Source organism: Schistosoma mansoni, chromosome 3, assembly GCF_000237925.1.
Source record: "Schistosoma mansoni strain Puerto Rico chromosome 3, complete genome".
NCBI classification, from domain to species: Eukaryota; Metazoa; Platyhelminthes; class Trematoda; order Strigeidida; family Schistosomatidae; genus Schistosoma; species Schistosoma mansoni.
Genome location: NC_031497.1, coordinates 25,210,651 through 25,230,912, shown reverse-complemented (window position 1 = coordinate 25,230,912; position 20,262 = coordinate 25,210,651). Strand labels below are relative to the sequence as shown.

Here is a 20,262-nt window from a genome sequence, read left to right as displayed (position 1 = left end):
CCACATTGTATTGAATAGTGCCATTTTCATATACATGCAACAACAAAGTTAGAGTCAGCGACAACTAATCTATAATGAAAGGAACGAATCGAGCGAAGAAATTTCTTTTCAATTAGTTTTTCATCATGGCTCTACACTAATATATATATGATTTACAATAATTAAATAACACTCATGGAGTAGATACGTTACGTAATGATTATATAATGACACATCGATTATAAACTAACATTAATTGGAAGAGAAGGATTAATACTGATCAAAGTTATTATTTGAAAATCAATCAGTTGCTACGTTGCATAATATATAAAAAGAGAAGAAAGAACTAACAAAATATTTTGATGAATGGTCAGTAACATAGTAGTTATGCAAGAATCAAGAGACGAATGTAGAGAATAAGTAAAATACAAAAATGGAAGGAATAAGATAATTGTTTACCGAAATCCTGCTACAAACTCCGCTATACCGATGACCAAGGTAGCGAGAGTGGTTGTACAAACTTCTTTTGGATACAAAGGTTTGGTTTGTGAATATGAATTGCGATGGCTTCAGCTATGTGCAATAGACGAGCTCGTAAACCATGTGGCAAATTTGATGGAATATGGTAGATAACCTTAAAAGCTTTATTCAGTTCAACATGATGACCTGTGTCCACCAAGTGAGCGAGAATAGAACTCTTAATCCCCTTTACCTGTCCTTTGGTCAACCACGACGGATGGTGTTCTGTTATTCGTTGACGAACTTGCCGAATTGTACACCCTATATAACTGGCTCCACAGGAGCAGTTGAGTTGGTAAATACACATAGATGTGGCGAATTCAGGCAATCTGTCTTTATTAACAGTTCTTATTGTGGGGCGGTTGTAGAAGACGGTACTAAGTCGGGCTGCATTAAATGTTTTCTGTACTGCCCTTCTTAACCTCTGTGTCAAGATTTCTTCCGTAGCATCATTTAAGAATTGTAACTTTAGGAACAGTACCTTCTTCGGAACAGTAGGTACCCTTGTCCTTCTTTTCGTCTCCGTCATGTGTTTGTCGATAAATTTCATTGGGTACCCATTCCTACTAAGCAAGTTTCGAATATTAACCAATTCCTCTAAAATAATGTCGTCAGAGCAAATCATTCTAGCACGATGAGTTAGGATCTTTATTAGGTTTCTTTTGTATTTCATTGGTACTGCGCTATAGAAATGAGTGTACTGTCCAACTGTAGATTTTCTATGTAATCCTCTTTTTAATGTTCCATCTACTCTTCTGGTTAGTTGGGCATCTAAAAACGATATACTACCATTCTGTTCTTCTTCTAGTGTAAACGTAATTGATGGGTGGATATTATTAAATATATTAAGGATGCTCTCCTTTTCATGTTCTATAATGATAGGACAAACTATCATATATGAGTGAAGAACTTTGGATAGCTGACATTTATCTGGAGCTTGTTCCGACATTGTTGCCCAGAACGACCACCTAGCTCAGATAATGAAACTTCACCAAGTAGTGCCATCTTCATCCTTAACTACGATATCTTGCTTGTTATCACATCTATTGTTCAGAAGCTAGTTGTACAACACTATTCGGCAAATCTAGATAGAATCCGTATCCGAAAATCCATATGGTCATGACTCAAGAGTTTATGCTATTGAGTTACAACTCGATACATTGATTCCTAAATATTGTACTCATAACATTTATACCATATTTGAATTTAATAGGTGATGTGAACAGAGAAACAAGAGGCCTTGACAAAATACGGAAGCTACTTTTGGGAAGTTATTTCATTTAATTCAAAGCTTGCAAAACATTAACATTTACTTTTGTCCCTAGTCTATTCTACAGATCATAAGCTTTCGTTTGATATATGATTCACTGCCACAGCCTTTTCTGTTCCAAAGCTATTGTAATTTAACAGTAATCTTTTCTACTCTTAATCTCCCAGTTTTTTTGACATAGTTGTATTTTTCTAATTGTTGTACGTTGTGTTCGGGTTAGTCATCTATTTATTCATGTATCTTTTTACACTAACCTGAAATCAGAAACCAGATCGGAATTGGGAATAAATGGAGTAGTGTTCCGGTTGTCTTCTCTCTCTCTCTCTCTCGCGCGCGTGCCTGTCAGCCAATCAGGTGATAGGATAGTTTTCGTCTCTCTACTCCACTTCGAACTCACGCATATTAGCCTCAAGGTTAAGCCAGTCAGCCTATCGCATCAAGGTCTTAATCTACATTGAACAAGTTATCCTCGATACGAAAGTGAGTAGACAGATCAAAGACGTAACAATAGGAAATTGGATTCGCTAAACAATTTTCTGATATTGTTTGATCTAGATCAATATAGTAAACACAAATTATCATCACAGTTCTCACTATAACCTATATGGTTTCGCTATGCACCCCTTCTCTACTTGTACAATCTTTTCTATAAAAAATCATAAGTAATAACTTGGTCATCTAGTGATATTACTCTTTCTATAAATAAATAACAAAAATGTATAAATAATTAACAATCAATAAATGAAGGAAATTATACGTACAGAAATTTCAGAAATAAGGAGAACCTGAATCTATATATCGGAAATTCCTGACACTTGAAGTTTTGAAAATTAATAAAAGTAAAGTCTGTTATCATATTCAATGATAAAGAAAAGAATTTCAAGGAATCAATTTGGCTAATTGATTTGTTAATTGTGCAATATGATTAGTATACAAACAATGCCGGAATTCAACGTTGTCTTGTTTTTTGCTGTTAAATAATCTGATGTTTTTCTCCATAGTAGAAATTATATAATACGAATGTTTCATTGAAAAATTCTAATGTAGGAATAGTTGACAATGTAAACAATAAGAATTATCTTAATATTCTCCTTGTACACGAAAGACTGATGACAATGGTGCAGATTGATCTGTTCAATAAAAGAGATGAATCTAATTAAAGAAATTTATTTTCAAGAAGTCGATTAGTAAAGTTTTAGACATCTTGTTGTTATATTCGACTTACTGTTGATTTAGCATATAAATGTCATTCTTAACTCTATGGAAGAGAGTCCGCTCTCCCTCTCGAAATGCTCTCACATGGCCACGCGAATATATAGCCTCTGCCAGGGAAGTCCTACTCACTACCTTCTCGTGACATTACTGTTGTTTACGAAATTGAGAGGACGAAAAGCGAATATCCAGCGCTTTAACCGGGTCAGTGGACACGGAAAATTCACTTAGGGGAGTTGGAAAACCCTGATTCCAAAACAATGGTGCACATGGGCTCGAGTATCCTGAAGAAACAAATGCCATATGAATCAATCACTGATCACCGGCTATCATGGGACTGCATCTCCTTAAGACGCTTCACTGACTTGTGGACTAGACCTTCAAGTCAAAGGCTCGGGGTTTTGCCCCCTAAGAAAACCACCTGGGCAGTATCACACCAAGTGAATTTAATTGGTAGTTATGTTTAGTTTATTAAGCTTCATAGTTTTCGTTTACTAGTAATGTTCAGAATCATTCTTAAAATAAATGACCCATATATTGTTGCTTCTTACCATATTGCCTAGAGTTTTTGAATCAGAATACTTCATTTAGTCTACACTTTTTAAAGATAAATTTCAGTGGAAACTCTTAAAGAATCATATTAAACATTGATGTATGTTCTTTCAAGTTTAATATGAATAATTTTTGATTAGGATCAAAATTTACTGTGGTGTGATTTAAAAGTTTCCTAGTTTTCAGTAGTTTTTCAAATGACAGTGAATCACAACAGGTAGTTACAGAAATAATAAATCCATCTTAATAAGTAATAGTCGTGTTCCCAAAGGAATAACTGAGAAATGAAGTTCCAGTTTAAATCTATATCCTCTAACAGTAGCTATATAAAACGAATCAACAGAACGATGTATTCTTATGGCTAAAATTGTACTTACATTAGATGAGTTTTGATCTCAGTAAATTATGAAATTACTTTTATACAATATTGACTACTTTCAACTGAATATGATCTGAAGGGGGTTTTGTGGAGATTTTAGTAATTTTATATAGTTAAGATCATGAGCTAATTGAAGCTAGACCACCATCGAAAACCTGAAAGCACTGGACGGCCGTTTCGTTTTATTGTGGGACTCCTGAGCAGTGATACAAAATATAATTTGACAAAGAATAGATAATAATCAGAAGGGGTTTTGTAGAGATTCCAGTATTTTCATAGTCGAAATCACGAGTCAATTGAAGCTAAAGGAGTCCTACAATAGGACGAAACGGCCGTCCAGGTTTTCCATGGTGGTCTAGATTCAATTGACTCATGATCTCAACTATATGAGTATTATCTGTTATCCATACTACTACTAATAATTCTAGTAGTAGTATTTGCAGAAGTAGAGAATTTCTATTCGTTAAAGTATGCTCTTGCAAATTTGTTGAATTGTTTTTGTAAGAAGTATCTATTAGTTAGAGTAGACTAATTGACAAAGAATATGTCATCATTTAGAACTTGTAGGAATAAAAGGGTGTTTAGATAAAGTAAAGAACAAGATAGAAGAATGAAGTGTAGAGCAAATATATTCAACAAATTATTATTGGAAAACATGTACAATGATAGCAGTTTCCTCATAAACTCTAGGCACAGTTCATACTTCCGTACTTAACAATGAGTTTTAGAATGGCCTTTTACTGTGTCTTCTGAAATGGATTAGATAACCAATGGAACTAATGAATATTAGATAGCTGTTTCATTTTAATTTTGAGCTCATCTCATACATTAGATTGAACCTATGATTCCTATTTGTCACAATTAATAGGTTTCAACTGCTGAACGCAATGACTTGACATAAAGATGAGTTGCTCAGTCTTCAATGTTTAAATGGTAACATTTGTGATCGTATGGAAAAGTAATCTTAGTAAAGATTTGTTGGCTGGGCTGTTTGTCATTAATGTACCCTCAAATAATGAATGTAAAGATAGATAACAATGTTTCCTGATCTTTTTACCAGGCAGTTCGTCAATATTGCTTATTTTGCTTCACAGCCTTTATTCAAAGAATAATTTTTAATTCCAGTAAATGAATCGAGACAGGAACAAATCAGTCAAGATATATGGTAAAATAGGTGATATGTATTCAAACTCATAATCACGTGTTCGTAGCTGCTATCTTAATTTGATGGTTTGGCTTGCATATCATGATGTAACAGTCGAGCTAAGCTGGATGGAATCTTTATTCCCTTGAGGTTATACCCCATTCCAGACAGATCGGTTGGAGAACAGGAAAACTGCAAGCCATAACTTAAAGTAAGAGGTTGAAGTTGTACTACCAACTGTATATCGACGTAACGACAGTAAAGTGTTTCTCCCAGAAAACCACAAAAAAGAGTGGTTATAAGAGATTGGTACACCTCGCCTTGCCCCATGGACTACCGTCGCCAGCAGTAAAGTCTTTACTGTATCAATACATAAAGAACTACTCGAGAAAGGCAATGTGTGACTGACTTCAAACAGTCATACTTCAAGCCCTATGGTCACACTCTCAAATTGTTAAGATCATCCCTAACCCAATTTACTTTTCAGTTACCTCAAGAAAAATTGTTTTTCTTCAATATGGGCAACCTGGAAGTAATAACCACTAACACATTCCTAACAAAACTCAAGATCACCTGATTGATACAAAAAGGTTTCCAAACAATTTGTGTACTGAATAAATTGAAACAATCATTCTCATTTGATATGATATAACAGTATACCTATAAGAATGAATGTGTTTCAAATCTTAATGAATTTTAACCATACCCTACAATAAAACAGATCAATCAATAAAATGAATCATAGAAATAAGAACAAATAGGGGAAACATTCAATGTATAGACAGAAAAGAATAGAATGTGAAATTCTTGCAAATAATAAACACATACAACAGAGATGAAACAAAACGAAAGAAAAAATGAAGTTGTTGCTATGCAACATAGATTTATTTACATTTTAAAAGCAAAAATAGATTGTTGTTTTTTACTGGGTTATCCTTTAACAACTCAACTACCAATGTGTCTGAGTAAGAATGTAAGCTTATAATCATCTTATACATAAATATATAATAAATTAATTATGAATATAATTTTCATTTTACTCATAGTAAGTGATAAGAAGGAATAAAAATAAACTAAGTAAGCAAAAACTTAGTGATGTATGTGTGTGTGTAAGGTAAGTCTAATTATGGATTATTAACTTTACGAAATTGAGAGGATGGAAAGCGAATGTTCGGCGCTTTAACCGGGTTGGTGGACACGGAGGGTCCACCTAGGAGAATTGGAAGACTCTCATTCATATGGGCTTCAGTATCCTGAGGGAACAAATGGCGTATGAATCAATCGTTGGTCACCGGCTACCATGGGACTGCATCTTCTCATGATGCTCCACTGCTTTGTGGATCAAATCTTTAGGTCAAAGACTCCAGGTATGGTTCCCTAAGAATACCACATGCTTCAGTTTTGGCACTTGGGCAGTATCCCAGCCCTCACACAAATCAAATGAGATTTGTGTGGCAAATTTATCTGGTGCCCTTTTGTACAAATATTTATGTGTTTAAATAATAAGTAATAAGGGGGGGATTTCACTGTGCAGTTTTTGTTGATCATCTGGCTGCTTTCAAATATTTCGTCAGTTTTATTTTTCACTATATTTTTGTCAACTGTCCAATTTAGTTGACTTATGCTTATATGATTACTTAATTGTTTCTGTGTAGATCTGTAAAAATGGTTTATGTTGATGTGAATATTGCTTGCAGATTAATATGAGTATCGTGCCCAGAAGTCAGTCAAGCAAAATAATCAATATAGAAATATATGTACATAAAAGTAAACGAATTATACGAAACCTTTCAAAAGAAACCATATACGGACAAATTCATCCAAACAGATTGATTTGGCGTATGTGCAAAATTTAAAAATCTCATTTCTAAGTAAAGTAAATGCTATTATTGTTATTCAGAATAGAAACTAGAGCATCATAATGCAACGAATGAGCTTAGAGGATATAACAACATTGGAAGTTTCCACGTAAGGTATAAATCTTTCACATCATTCAATATAGAAATACATAGGTAATTCTCAATGAAAATAAGCACTAAATAACAGATTTACTCTTACTCGATTATCATGTATAGGAATAAACCGAAAACTTCCAGCTTTCATAAGAAATGAGATAATTTAAAACTGATGAATTAATTTTAATAGTTGAGATCATAAATCAGTTGAATCTAGACCACCATGGAAAACCTGGAAGCACTGGACGGCCGTGTCGTCCTATTGTGGGACTCCCCAGCAGTGCGCATCCTCGATCCCGCCTCAGGGGATTCCAACCCAGGATCTATCAGTTTCGCGGGCGAGCGCCTAACCTCAGGACCATTGAGCTGGCTGGTATCCAACGGTGTAAATGTTTAACTTCAACCGATCCACGAAATTGAGCGACACATCCATCAATGTCTGAGTTCGAATCTCGTGAGGCGGAATCGTGGATGCGCACTACTGAGGAGTCCCACAATAGGACGAAACAGCCATCCAGTGCTTCCAGGTTTTCCATGGTGGTCTTGCTTCAATTGATTCATGATCTCAACCATTAAAATTACTATCATATCCACAAAACCACTACTAATGAATTAAAACAAAATAGCACATTAAAATTCAGTCGTTTCATAAAACAATCAAATTGATTTTCAGTATCACTATTAATCACTACTTCTAGTTCTAATATAAAGATTTTAGGGATGCTGAACCTTTAAATATCACATCAAATAAGAAATCGATTTTAAACTTCACATAATGATTTGAAGTGAACTACTTTCATTGATAGTAAATGTTTTTTTCTCATTTCTATCGGTTTATTCAGTATGAAGTCAGTTTAATTTATTTTCAATACATAAGTCAGACCATCAATGACAAGCTGGAACCACTGAACGGCCGTTTTGTTCAAATATGAAACTCTTATGAAGTGTGCATCTACGACCTCGTACCGAAAATTACTTGTCTTATTTGAAGTCTTTAGCAGTTCACCTTCTTCACAAGTCATTGCTCCCATAGATTATATGGAGATAATGGTTAAAGTATTGTGTATTAGTCGTTCGGTCTATACAGCTAGCAAAGATCACGTTCAATATTAGAAAGATATTCCAACTATTCATCATTGAGAGAAAATCGAATCACATGTCAATTCACAGCAAATATTTAATTAGGCTTTGGGAAAACATCCCAAAATCAGCCATATTATATGAGCAAAACGAAAATTAACGGTTAGTGAAAAACAGAAATAAACAAATAATTTAATTGTGTTAACACGTTTGTAAACTATAGCTTTTCTGAACAAGTCACAATTCACAGACAGTGTTAGTTAATCCATTAACACGAAGCTGGTTTATGATGTGAACTTAGTCAGTTAATCAGCTACAACGTAGGACCAGTCACACATATACATCGGTCCAAGTTCCCACACCTCATTAGTACAACGAGATTAACATCAAATTCATAGTAGTTAATTCAATGGTAATAATATAAAAAAAGATTGTGTACAAGGATATAATACAGGAAAGAAAGAGTTAGTTCGTAGAAAGAAAGGTATAAAGCAATTTTAATCTCACAGTTTAAAGAAGGACAAAGATTGTGTACAACGACGACATTACGACCGATGTTGAGCCATGCCACCCAGAGTCTCTGATCACTGATTACGATAGTCACGCGGACCAAAATCAAGTAGTCTGCATCTGTCAACATGCGTACACGATAAATTAGTTACTTTATGGATTGATGCCACGTTTTGCTTTGGTCAACCCTTAACTTTAGTACAAATGTCTCTGACACTAGCCAGCATTGCGCAAATCGATAATCGATGATTAGGCATGCGTAATAGGCGACATGACCATCTCAGTCGATGTAGAATCACAACCTCATCAACTGATTTACCACCAGGCTAACTTTTGAAATTCGTGCAAAGATTTTGTCAAAGACCAACCCATTAGGGCTGATTAGACGCATTCCAAACATCCTGGCATTGTTGCCCAGTGCTACCAAAACAATCTGCATTTTATCAATATCTTCACCAAACAGGACTGTGTCATCTGCATATCCTAAGTCAATAAGTGGCCCTACTGGTAGGAAATCTATTACCAGAAATTCAGACGACGAGAACGTTATTTCCAGTAGTAGGTCGTCTATGGTGATAATAAACAAAAATGGAGATAGTGGAAAGCCTCACTAGACACCACTTGAGGTTGGAAAATCACATCACAGTTCGCCATAAACTCTCACTCGACCAGTAGTTTTCGAGTAAGGAACCTTCACAACGTTTATGTACTTCTGAGGTACATCTTTCAACGACAGACACTGTCACACAACCTCTTGGTCTACAGAGTCAAATGCTGCTTTTGAGTCAAGAAAAACTGTCATTGTTGGACATCGATTAGCTTGTCTGTGTTCTAAAATCTGACGAATGGTGAATATATGGTAGAGTAACAGAAGGCTATCAGTGCAATAGATTTCACAGAAATCCACTGGTTTTGCATGATCCTTTGGTTCAACTCACTAATAGATGTCGCTGCTGTTTCCACAGCTGTTCATATATCTTTCCAAGCAACATCCGGGTCAGCCTCGCTTTCAGATCTGGATAAGTCTGACCTCAGTTGTTTTTGATATCTACTTTTGACTTTCTCGTCACTCAGTTCAACTTTGATGGGTCTTCTTCATATGGCTTTTCTGAGTGCAGTGTGGTGCGAACAAACGCGCGCTCGTATTGGAGAGTGGCCAGAGTCTAAACATGTACTGCAAAAGGAGTGGCAATCTTCTATCGAGTCTCCCCAACGATGACTGATGACAATATGGTCTATTTGAGTCCATCGTTGGTTTGGCGCAGGATGTATGAGGAGAATTTTCACTTTCCGGTCGCCCACATCATGGAAGGGTTCTTCTAGAGGTACTTGAAAATGAAATTGGGTTAGGGTTGGTCTCAGTGACTTGAGGGCATGACTGAAGTGCTCGAGCGACAATCGCTTGAGGCCGGTCACACACCAACTTTTCGTGTGCGATTTTCGTGTTAGCTGAGTACTTGTTCAGACTTTACTGTTGGAGACGGATATCCGTGGGATAAGGAGAGGTGTGCATTTACAAGATCGACCTTTTCCAACCTTAACCCTCCTTGTGGGAAGGCAGCATTGCTGTTATGCTGGTTGTCTGATGGAAATACCTTACTGCTGTCAAACCTCTGTACAGTCAGTAGTACGATTTCGCCGTCGAACCTTGGGTTTGCTACTTTTAGTCCTAACACTCCTCAACCGACCTGTCTGGCATGGTCGGACGTTTAGGAACGAATGTTCCAGCCAGTATAGCCTAATTGGCTCATCATGATATGCAAGCCCGATCACCTCGTCAAGGTAGCAGCAACGGTCAGGGTGATGTCAACGATTTTTACTATAACTAATATATGTTAACCCTACGTTGTAAATATGACTACTGACTTGATGAGTTAAACAGAATGAGCTTGATGCGTTAAATACAATATTAGAATATAATTAATTTTATTAATTCGAATTGAGAAGAGAATAATGAAACTCACTAAGACTTTGACGATATTCATAACGACCTGCTTAATGAGAAAATGAAAAATTGGAGATAGTAAGAAATTGATAATATACGGTGGATAGAAAAACTATAAGAATGATATGGTTAGTAAACTTATTGTTTCATAAAAGCCAGAATTTTTTTAACTAAGGGAAATAAAAAATGAGTAATTGGATTTACTAGGTGATTGGAGGTAATCTTCAGGAAAATCTTCTTGATCTAGGTCTTGTGGCTAGCTGTCTCTCGTTTGCAAAACTCAAGTGTAATCTTGAGATAATTAGTTCTCTCTATTAAAAATCGAACCTGCAGGTTTGAAGTACTATAAGACTACCTCTACATATTTTTGAAATATTTAACTACGTAATTGCTATCTATCATTCGGAGTCTACTTAACAAGTTGGCATAAAATAGCTGGAATTAGTCGCTGTATTAAGTGATTTTTTTCTGAAGATAGTTATACAAAAATCAGCATTTCCATTGAAAACTACTTAGTATTATAAAACCGGTGGCAAATAGCCACAAAAAAATGATAAGAGCTATAAAATATAGTTGTTAAACCCACAAAAATGTTTCCAAAAGACATTGTAATTTTAATAGTTGAGATCATGAGTCAATTGAAGCTAGACCACTGATTTCAACTATATAAAATTACTAAAATCTCTACAAACCCCCTTCTGATAATGATCATACGCTCACTAGTGACTGACACCATGAGGTATTTCCTGGAGTTCTAGTGAAAAGCAGTAACCAGTGGAGTTCAACAAGGTCTGTTGTGAGATATCAACTCACTGATGACATTGGTGCATGTGTCGCTCGACTTCGTGGATCGGTTGAAATTAGACATAAACAACGTCGGATCCCGGCTCAGTAGTCTGGTGGTTAAGCACTCACGCATGATACTGATTACTCCTAGGTTCGAATCTCGTGAGGTGGGATCGTGGATACGCACTACTGAGGATCCCACAATAGGACGAAACGACCGTCCAGTGCTTCCAGGTTTTCCATGGTGGTCTAGCTTCAATTGACTCATGATTTCAACTATATAAAATTACTAAAATCTCCACAAAACCCCCTTCTGATGATGACAATTAGTCAATCAATGTAGCCATAAATCTTTCTAGTTATAAGGTTATTGATGATATCGAAATTTGTCTCTAGTTAAATAAATTATCAAATTAAACATTTGTGTTTAAATAATTCCCAAATTTATTACTATCATAAAACTTTCAACTTGATAATAATAAACAAAAAAAAACTCTGGTTCAATCCTAAAACTCACATTGAGCTTAAAATTGGATTAGAATCAGTCATAAAAATTATAGATACTAATCTATAAGTAGAGTTAATTGTTAAACTGATTATACTACTATAGAATACTTATTGGCTATGTGAAAGTTACACCCAAAATACTAAATAAAGTTAACAGAGTAACATTAATCATAATCTTATAGTAAGCACTGTAAAGAAATTGAGCTCTATATTCCTTTTTACCAATTCTTCTAATTGTCTGAAAATTCTTTTGTTAACATAACAAGTATCAATGATATCTAATGTGAAATCAGAAGTAGCAAATGGGCGTTTCTTTAGTGAGTTTAGCTACTCCCCTATGTGGGAACTTCCCTTTTATTTATTTCTGACTTTGGTAACGAAGTTCAAACTAGCTGAATTATCCTCCTTATTTGAGTCACAGGATAATCATCGTTGGAAAACTATTAAGAAACAAGAAGCATTGGACATCAATTTCTTTCTACTGTGAGAACTGTTAGTAGAGAACATCCACAACCCAACCCGTAGTGAAACCAAGGACCTTTGTTCTAACCTTTAATCACTGAAACTGCGTTTAGTGGTTTACATGTCTAAATTCAGCCATTTCGAGATACTGTACAACTATCTTCCACTGTTCACTGTGAATAATAAGCTCTAAACCACCATAGTTGAACAACGTTAGATTAAGCTCGGTAATCAGGAGGTCAAGACCTCTCCATGATGCCGAAGGTTCTGAGTTCCATCCTTCGTGGGATCGTGAGTGCCCATTCCTGAGGAACCCTATAATCCGACGAAACCTCTATCAGTGTTTGTTGGAATTTAGCGGTGTTCTAGAAAAACAGTACGTGATGTAAGCTATTCCCTTAACTGTTATGTTTTTTAGTATGAAAAGAGAATGATTTTAATTTTTTCAACAAAATTGGTTCATATATTTTTAGTGATCAAATAATCGATATATTGAGGATTATTTACCCATTTTTTGTTAACTTTCTAGGCCATACAAAATGTTATTATGGTGCTATATCAGAATATGTTATAGAACAACATCTGTATTGATCTCTGCTTACAATGCTTGTGACCTAAGGTAATATCGAGGCAATCCGCACAGGATCCACATATGCCAATACGAGACTGATCAATTGCAGTCTTAAACATCAATGGGTAGTATCAAATAACCAATATGAAAATGAGTTGTATTGATTGTTGTATATGAATGAAATACGTGAGAACAGTTAGTAAAACTAACAAGTATCATTAAAACAAGTGAGGAAACTTAGACTTATCAAAAGAAAAACTTGAAGTACAATATAACATGTGTCTTACAAACTACTCAGAGATAGTAACACTATTGTATATTTATTTCCATGTGTCATCGTTCTTTCGTCTGAGTTTCCAGATTGTTATCATTTGAATACATGTGTGTAATCTAAAGGTTACGTTTATTTTAACATGAGACAATTCTGTGATATATAATAGAAGCCAGTGGCGATCCTGCTGTAACCTTCTTTTACTTTCTTCATAAAGAGTGGTTCTAACTTTCTTAACTGAAAGAGATCTTCTGGTTGTATATTTCAGTTACCCCCATCATTACTCTTATTATTACACTAACATACGCTAATCTGTGGTTGTTATTGTACCTTTCTTTTTTTGCTTATATGCATCTTATCCCTTTTCCTCTTCCCATTGTCATTGTTTTGTGTGGCGTACATGTCAACAGTAAAATGTTTATAGGACAATTTATTCATATTTAAAAATACTCAAGAAAAAAATAGAGAAGATAATAAGTAATTGTTGTGACTTTAAGCCCAATTAATTATTACGTGATTTATTCGCCAATCGAAATATCACTTATTCAATCTTAGTACTGTGCTAAACCGGTATGGACAACTTAGAGTCTTTATTGGTCCTTTGTTCTCCTAGTTCTTCCATTTGAGTCTAGAACACCATTAACAGCTCCTACTATGCTAATCATTAATTTCGAACATACTTAGTTTATATACTAGACAGACAGACATCACACCATAAAATAGAAAGTAATATTTGTAGAAGATCAAGCCAAATGTGGCTGTGAACGTGGGAGACAATAATCAATAAACTGTATATAATTTAGAGACAGCTTGTAATAAGATGAATATAGATACATACAATCTAACCACTGAATAGTTATACAATAGGAATATATATAGAATAATAATCAATTAATAGATCGCGGAAGTTACCTGTACTTATGTCTTCACTAGGATGTGACAGTAATGACTACTAATAACTTGAACATTGGATGTGAATAAATGTAAACGATGAGGTATTTAAATTATAATCATTTTGCTTAGATCACAATGAATAAATCAGTATAAATTGAATGATTAGATAATCACATTAAAATTAGTATCAGAAAGGAAACGAAGATTAACCAAAGAGAATCAGTGACATTTATTAATCTCCACGACGCCTTTATACTAATGAAAATTACGCGTTCAATAGAGACTAATTTTGACAAGGCAATTCCGGGATCCCAGTGAGAAGCTGTAACCAGTGGATTTTGACCATGTTAAGTGTGAGGCAGTTATCTACTAAAGACAATCGACAATAGTTGCATAATGTCATGAATTGATTGGGTTTAAGCATATATACCACTGAATGGCGGCTTAGCGGCCATGAGTTTATACATTCTTCTCTAAAGCAAAAGTCTTGGGTTCTATCCCTATGGCATTTCGGATGTGCACTTCTACAGAGTATCGCACTAAGACGAAATGACTGTTCAATGTTTCCTGTTTTTCTAACGGTTGTCTAACTTAGGTCGGCTCATGATATATGTAACACTCAATAAACCTTAAGAATACCCTGTTGAATTGATAATCAACACAAAAGCTATGGCTGACCAATTATTTAATACTCTTAACAACATATTAACAAAGAAAATAAGATCAGGGACTATTAATAAAATTAGTCAATGTGATCAATAGGGATATGACCAGTTTAATTAATTTATGGTTATAACGTAACATAATCGACATATTTCATTACTGAATATATGGTTAAGTAGATATATTTAAGAGTGAAGAATTCAATGAAGATATTGATGTGGGTTTGTTCTCTGAGCTCGATGGTTTGGTCGTGGAGCTTTCATCGTCCTTCTGAACGACATCATCAACACAAACTTCGGGTAGAAGTGAAGTGTTTGAATTCCTCCACATGTGATTTACAGGTCAATAAGAACCAATCAACATCGAGGCGTACAGGACAAGCTGCAAATCACATGTGAAAAAATTCAAACACTTCACTTCTACCCGACGTTTGTGCTGATGATGTCGTTCAGATGGACGATGAAAGGTCCACGACCAAACCATTCAGCTCAGAGAACAAATCTACATCAAAATCATCCACCTGAGCTACAAATTTTCTCTATCATCTCAATGAAGATATAAATTTATAAGAAAATAAAATTTGTTTTACTTATACAGAGATATCTTTCAATACTAAGGTAAATAATCTTTCAGTGAATAATTTACTATTAATAAACAAATTAAACAAACAGTGGATATGAAATTATTAACATCTAGAAACTAAAGAAGAACTAGATTTGAACTTTTGGATTCAATTGGTATTGTTTGTTCGAAACTTCTCATTGATTTTTAGGATTGCGATTGATCAGTCTCTAATTGGCATATGTGCATCCTGTGTGGATAGCCTCGATATAGCCTTAATTCACAAGCATTATAAGCTAAGATGGACAGTGGCTAGCAGTGGAATCCAGGACAAAGCGCGTTTCGTTCTATTTAGGAATCGTCAGTTGGACGTGCCTGCATTTCAGAGTTGATGTTTACTCTGAGATTCGAACCTAGTACCTTTCGCTTCAAACGCCATCACGTTATCCACTCAGATACTTAGTCCTGATAGGACGAAACGCAGGTTCTGGATTTCACTACTAGCTATTGTCCATCTTTCTTACAATAAAAGACGTTTTTCTAAAATAATGGTTGATACACATAAATCCGTATGCATTCTACTATAAAAATGATTATTGAAACAAAAATAGATATTGGTATCAATACTACGTTATGATTTGATAATATTGAATAAATTGAGCATTGGGTAGATTGTTATAAATAAAGAATAATAAATTTGTAATATCCCAATGAGTAGAAAAATTAGATTTTCTGACGTTTCGTGACATAGTGTAAGGCACTTCTTCAGAGTAAATAAATAACCAAATTAAAATTAATCGTAGTTAAAATAGTGAAACAGAACAATGCGAATACTATTTATTTATTTATTCTTACAAATTTATTAAATTTTAATATGTAAACTATTGAATTACTCTCCAGGCCGGTTAAACTCAAAAAGTTACTCATTGTAATACTATGTGACATAGTTTGAAATACTACACGTAGAAGCTATACATTTAAGATCAAAGATAAGGTTTGATAATGAATGCTAACAATCATGAAATCTTAATCTTGTTCTATTTATGAAACCTTTCAGCTCAGAGAACAATACACTAGGAAAAGCTTCCCATCTAAGTTGTACATCTTCTTTATTATTCCAGATTGTATTACTATTCAGTAGTTTTTAACCATCAAAATACTATTATTATATCTATCAGTCACATTGTTTAAAGAATATAAATTTGTAACATAGAAAAAAAGAAAGGCTTCAATTCATTTGAATCTGTTTTCATTCCGAACATAATTACCAAGCATTAAAAGTTGTGTAACATAATGACATTGTTACTTACCACTCATATGAAATTGTTCTATATAATGTGGTTTACAAAATATTACTCCATCTAATGATGCGAAATTGCCAACTCTAAATGAATAAATATAAATAAAAAAAATGAAAACGATAAAAAGAGGGGGATTTTGGGAGTAATGAAATGAATTAAGTTCATCAAGAGAACGTTTTGCAAAATTAAAAAAAAATTTCCATAACTGGCCAAGTGAACAAGAATTATGTACTCGCAAATAAATGACCTGTAGATAAACTTCTGAAGTTTAGGATGGATTAATCACCGGATAATGATCCATGTCATTTGTATCAGGTTCTTCTTAGTGCAGATTTCATTCTATCGACCAATTTTCCATGTGGCTATTAGTCTAGGTGACTCGATATCATATGTACTATGTTGAGATTAGATGGTATGTATCAAGAAGGACCTGACACGTATGACATTGGTTACCATCCAGTGATCAAACATTTTTAAATGCACCTCAGTTCTACAAGAGGTCAGTTGCAACCTGGATAGCTCACTGTTAACATCTCTGACTGTGGAGCTAGATGACATTGGATCAAACCCGTTAGAAATCGTCGGGTCTCACAAGAATACAGGTACATTTTACTGACACGTGCCAAACAGAACGAAACCTAGGTCTAGGCCTTTTTGTCGACAACCTCCAACCACCCTACCAAACTCCTGAAGTTTTTGTTTGAGGCTATAATCTTTATATTTAATCAAATCAAAGACAATACGTTTACAGACGAATAGTAATTATTGTCAGTGATAATGTACTACGAACTCAGAAAAATGGGAAGTGCTGATCACTTGGAATTAAGCCGTTTGGACAAACAGGGTAGTTATTAAGCTAAAGCCTACTACGTATACTAAATTTGACGAGTCTTTACTCAGAAGAAAACAGTAGGCGTCTTGAATTATTGAGATAAATATCAGAGTATTAAAATTAGTCACAACATCAGTGGTAGTTGAGAACATTGGGCACAAAAACGAAGGAATGAAATAATGGAATAAAAAGGTGTAAGAAAAATTTTTAAATTCAAGATCTAATAGAAGAAAAATTGTCAATCTTCCTGCTCTGTTGAAACTGATTCTAAGTATTTTTACTCAACGTTTCCAAGCATTGATCACCGCTATCACACAAACTCTAAATAAGTAGTCTGAGACTATTAACATAGCTGAATTCAACAGTGAACGATTCCATAGACTGATGTTACGTCTTGATTTGGCTGTCTCTATAGCTGAAATTACTTTCATTCAATACAATTAGGCACCGAGTTAGGCTGTGATAAAGCACACGTAATACATATAATTACATGTAAATAACTTGAAGTTCTTTATATGAGCGAAATCTGAGTTTTCAAACGAGTCAACTCTGATTAATTGTCGTTTCTCTCAGTTTAGTTATATAACTAACAAAGCCGCATTTTTTGAATCACAATGCATTTAATCAAAATACAATTTGAGTGTAATCAGGAGACCTTTGTTCAACGCAATGAAACAATGAAATTAGTGACAGAACAGGTCATAATTTTCCTAAAATACTTTAACAAATAATTCAGTAAGGGCTGAATAGCTAGAAACTGGTCAACAGTCAACCAAAAGATCACTTTATTTCTAATTCTCCTGAAAAGATGAAGGAATATCATCCTTTAAGAAATAATACAAATGAGATGATAGAAAAGTATAGCCTATAAGGAAAATAGAATCAGTCGAAGTACATACTTGTCTTCTAGCTCTATCGACAAGCTGTTGAATAATTGTTTTCAGTTAGAAACAATACAAGGTCGAATATAACAAAAATGGATGTACAGAATGTTAAATCATTGGTGTTTAACAACAATAAATATTATAACGGTACGAAAAAAATAATTATTGAATCAATAAGGGATAGGTTAGAATAGTTATCTCTACCTAAAGTTTATACTGACTGTAAATGAGAAAAACAATGTTAACTAAAAAAAGACTCAGTCGTTCAACTTAAAGAGAGAAGTATCATTAATCGACATAAGCTAAATACTTGAAATCATGAGTCAGTTGAAGCTAGACAACCATGGAGAACCTGGAAGCACTGGACGGTCAACTCGTCCTCTTGTGGGATTCCTTAGCAGTGCCAATCCATGATCCCGACTCGCGAGATTCGAACCAAGGGCCTATCAGTCTCGCGCGCGAGCGCTTAACCTCTAGACCACTAAGCCGGGCGGCATCCGACGGTGTTAATGTCTAACTTCAACCAATCCATGAAATTGAACAACCATTCAGCAATGTTTTCAGTTAGTTGATATTTCCCAACAGACCTGGTTGAATTCCACTGGTTACTGCTTCTCACTTGAACTCCATGAAATACCTCATGGAGCTAGTCACTAGTGAGCATATGATCAGTGATTCCAGGTTTTCCATGGTGGTCTAGCTTCAATTGACTCATGATTTCAACTATGTAAAATAACTAAAACCTCCACAAAACCCCCATCTCATAATTCAAATTTTTTTTGAAAAATCTAAACCTTAACTATAAAGGGTTTCGAAATGTTTATGTTTACCTTAACAACTGTATTGTATTATTTTCAAATAAGACAATATGATTATAATCTATTTAAGGCTGAATTTTTAATGAATAAAATAAAATGTCCTAAATTCATTCATTTATTTATATAATTTTAAAACAGGAGTATTTTATCAGATTTCATAGATCATCATGTTTAGGTAGATAGTTTTATATTATACTGCTTTTATTAGTTAATATTAATGAAATCTCTGGTGAATGCTTTGCTGTAGTTGGAACTTGAGTTAGAGATAATTACTTTAGGGTGATGTAGATTTTCATACTGAGTGTAGAACTCATACACTGATCACTACAAGTGTCAACGCTATATACACTTGTAGTGAACAGAACACTAGTTAGGGACAATCGAATGTATTTAAGCACAAATTGCAGACTATCTCACTAAATTCTGTTAACCATACAACAAACAGTTAATTTGCAAATTAACAATCATTTGTCTCAATCTCCACTGCTCCTTCTGTAAATATCGATCCATCTTCTTTAATTCCATTGTTCATGCACTTTCCTACCAATCGCGCTCCATTTCAGTTCTTTCCTTATCGATCTTCTGCCGAAATACATTCTATGTCTGACCATTGCCATATACTACTTATATGGATATAAATAGACCACACTACACATTAAATTAGTGTCACAAAATGAGCCAACAAATTTTCTACGTTGAATCATCATAGTACAATGTTGAGAAAGCTTTTAACAACTTGTGGAACCAAAGCATCTGCCCTAAGGGCCTCTATAATAACAAAGACTGAAATAATTCAATGAAAAGGAGATCGACAATGGTAATGATCATAAGTCACTTTGTTTGTCTCCTATGAACTGACATAATTTTAGATGATCCATTAAAATGGTAAATACAATAGCTGGAAAAACATTTCAACAGATGTGACCACCAAATTAAATACTAAGACATTAATAAAAGGTCAAATAGACAAATTAGAAGACTAGGAAGATCAAAGATGATAGAGAAAACAGTAGCAATCATCAATATTATGATGATCCATTCAAAGAGAGATCTTGTTAAAAACAAAGAGACACTTAAATAAACCTTCGTATTCGCTCCTGAGGCACTTTCATACAGCACCAGGAAGTTAGGTAAAATATAAACCTTGTAGCATGTTTCAATGATAAA

General features: G+C 34.5%; 1 protein-coding gene across 2 annotated transcripts in view; it reads right to left on the bottom strand.

Annotated features, from left to right (window-relative positions):
- Window positions 1-2,438: 2,438 nt before the first annotated feature.
- Smp_169700.1 (hypothetical protein) overlaps window positions 2,439-20,262 on the bottom strand; it is a gene marked incomplete at its 5' end in the record, with an annotated part of 54,998 nt that continues 37,174 nt past the window's right edge. Inside the window, 3 exons of one of the 2 annotated variants that reach the window (XM_018799765.1) lie at window positions 2,439-2,898; window positions 10,565-10,591; window positions 16,571-16,644. In XM_018799765.1, coding sequence (XP_018651521.1) covers window positions 2,849-2,898; window positions 10,565-10,591; window positions 16,571-16,644 — 151 coding nt within the window. In that variant the 3' untranslated portion in view covers window positions 2,439-2,848. Of the gene's footprint in view, window positions 2,899-10,564; window positions 10,595-16,570; window positions 16,645-20,262 lie in introns of both variants that reach the window. The other variant, XM_018799763.1, reaches the window with a different exon arrangement.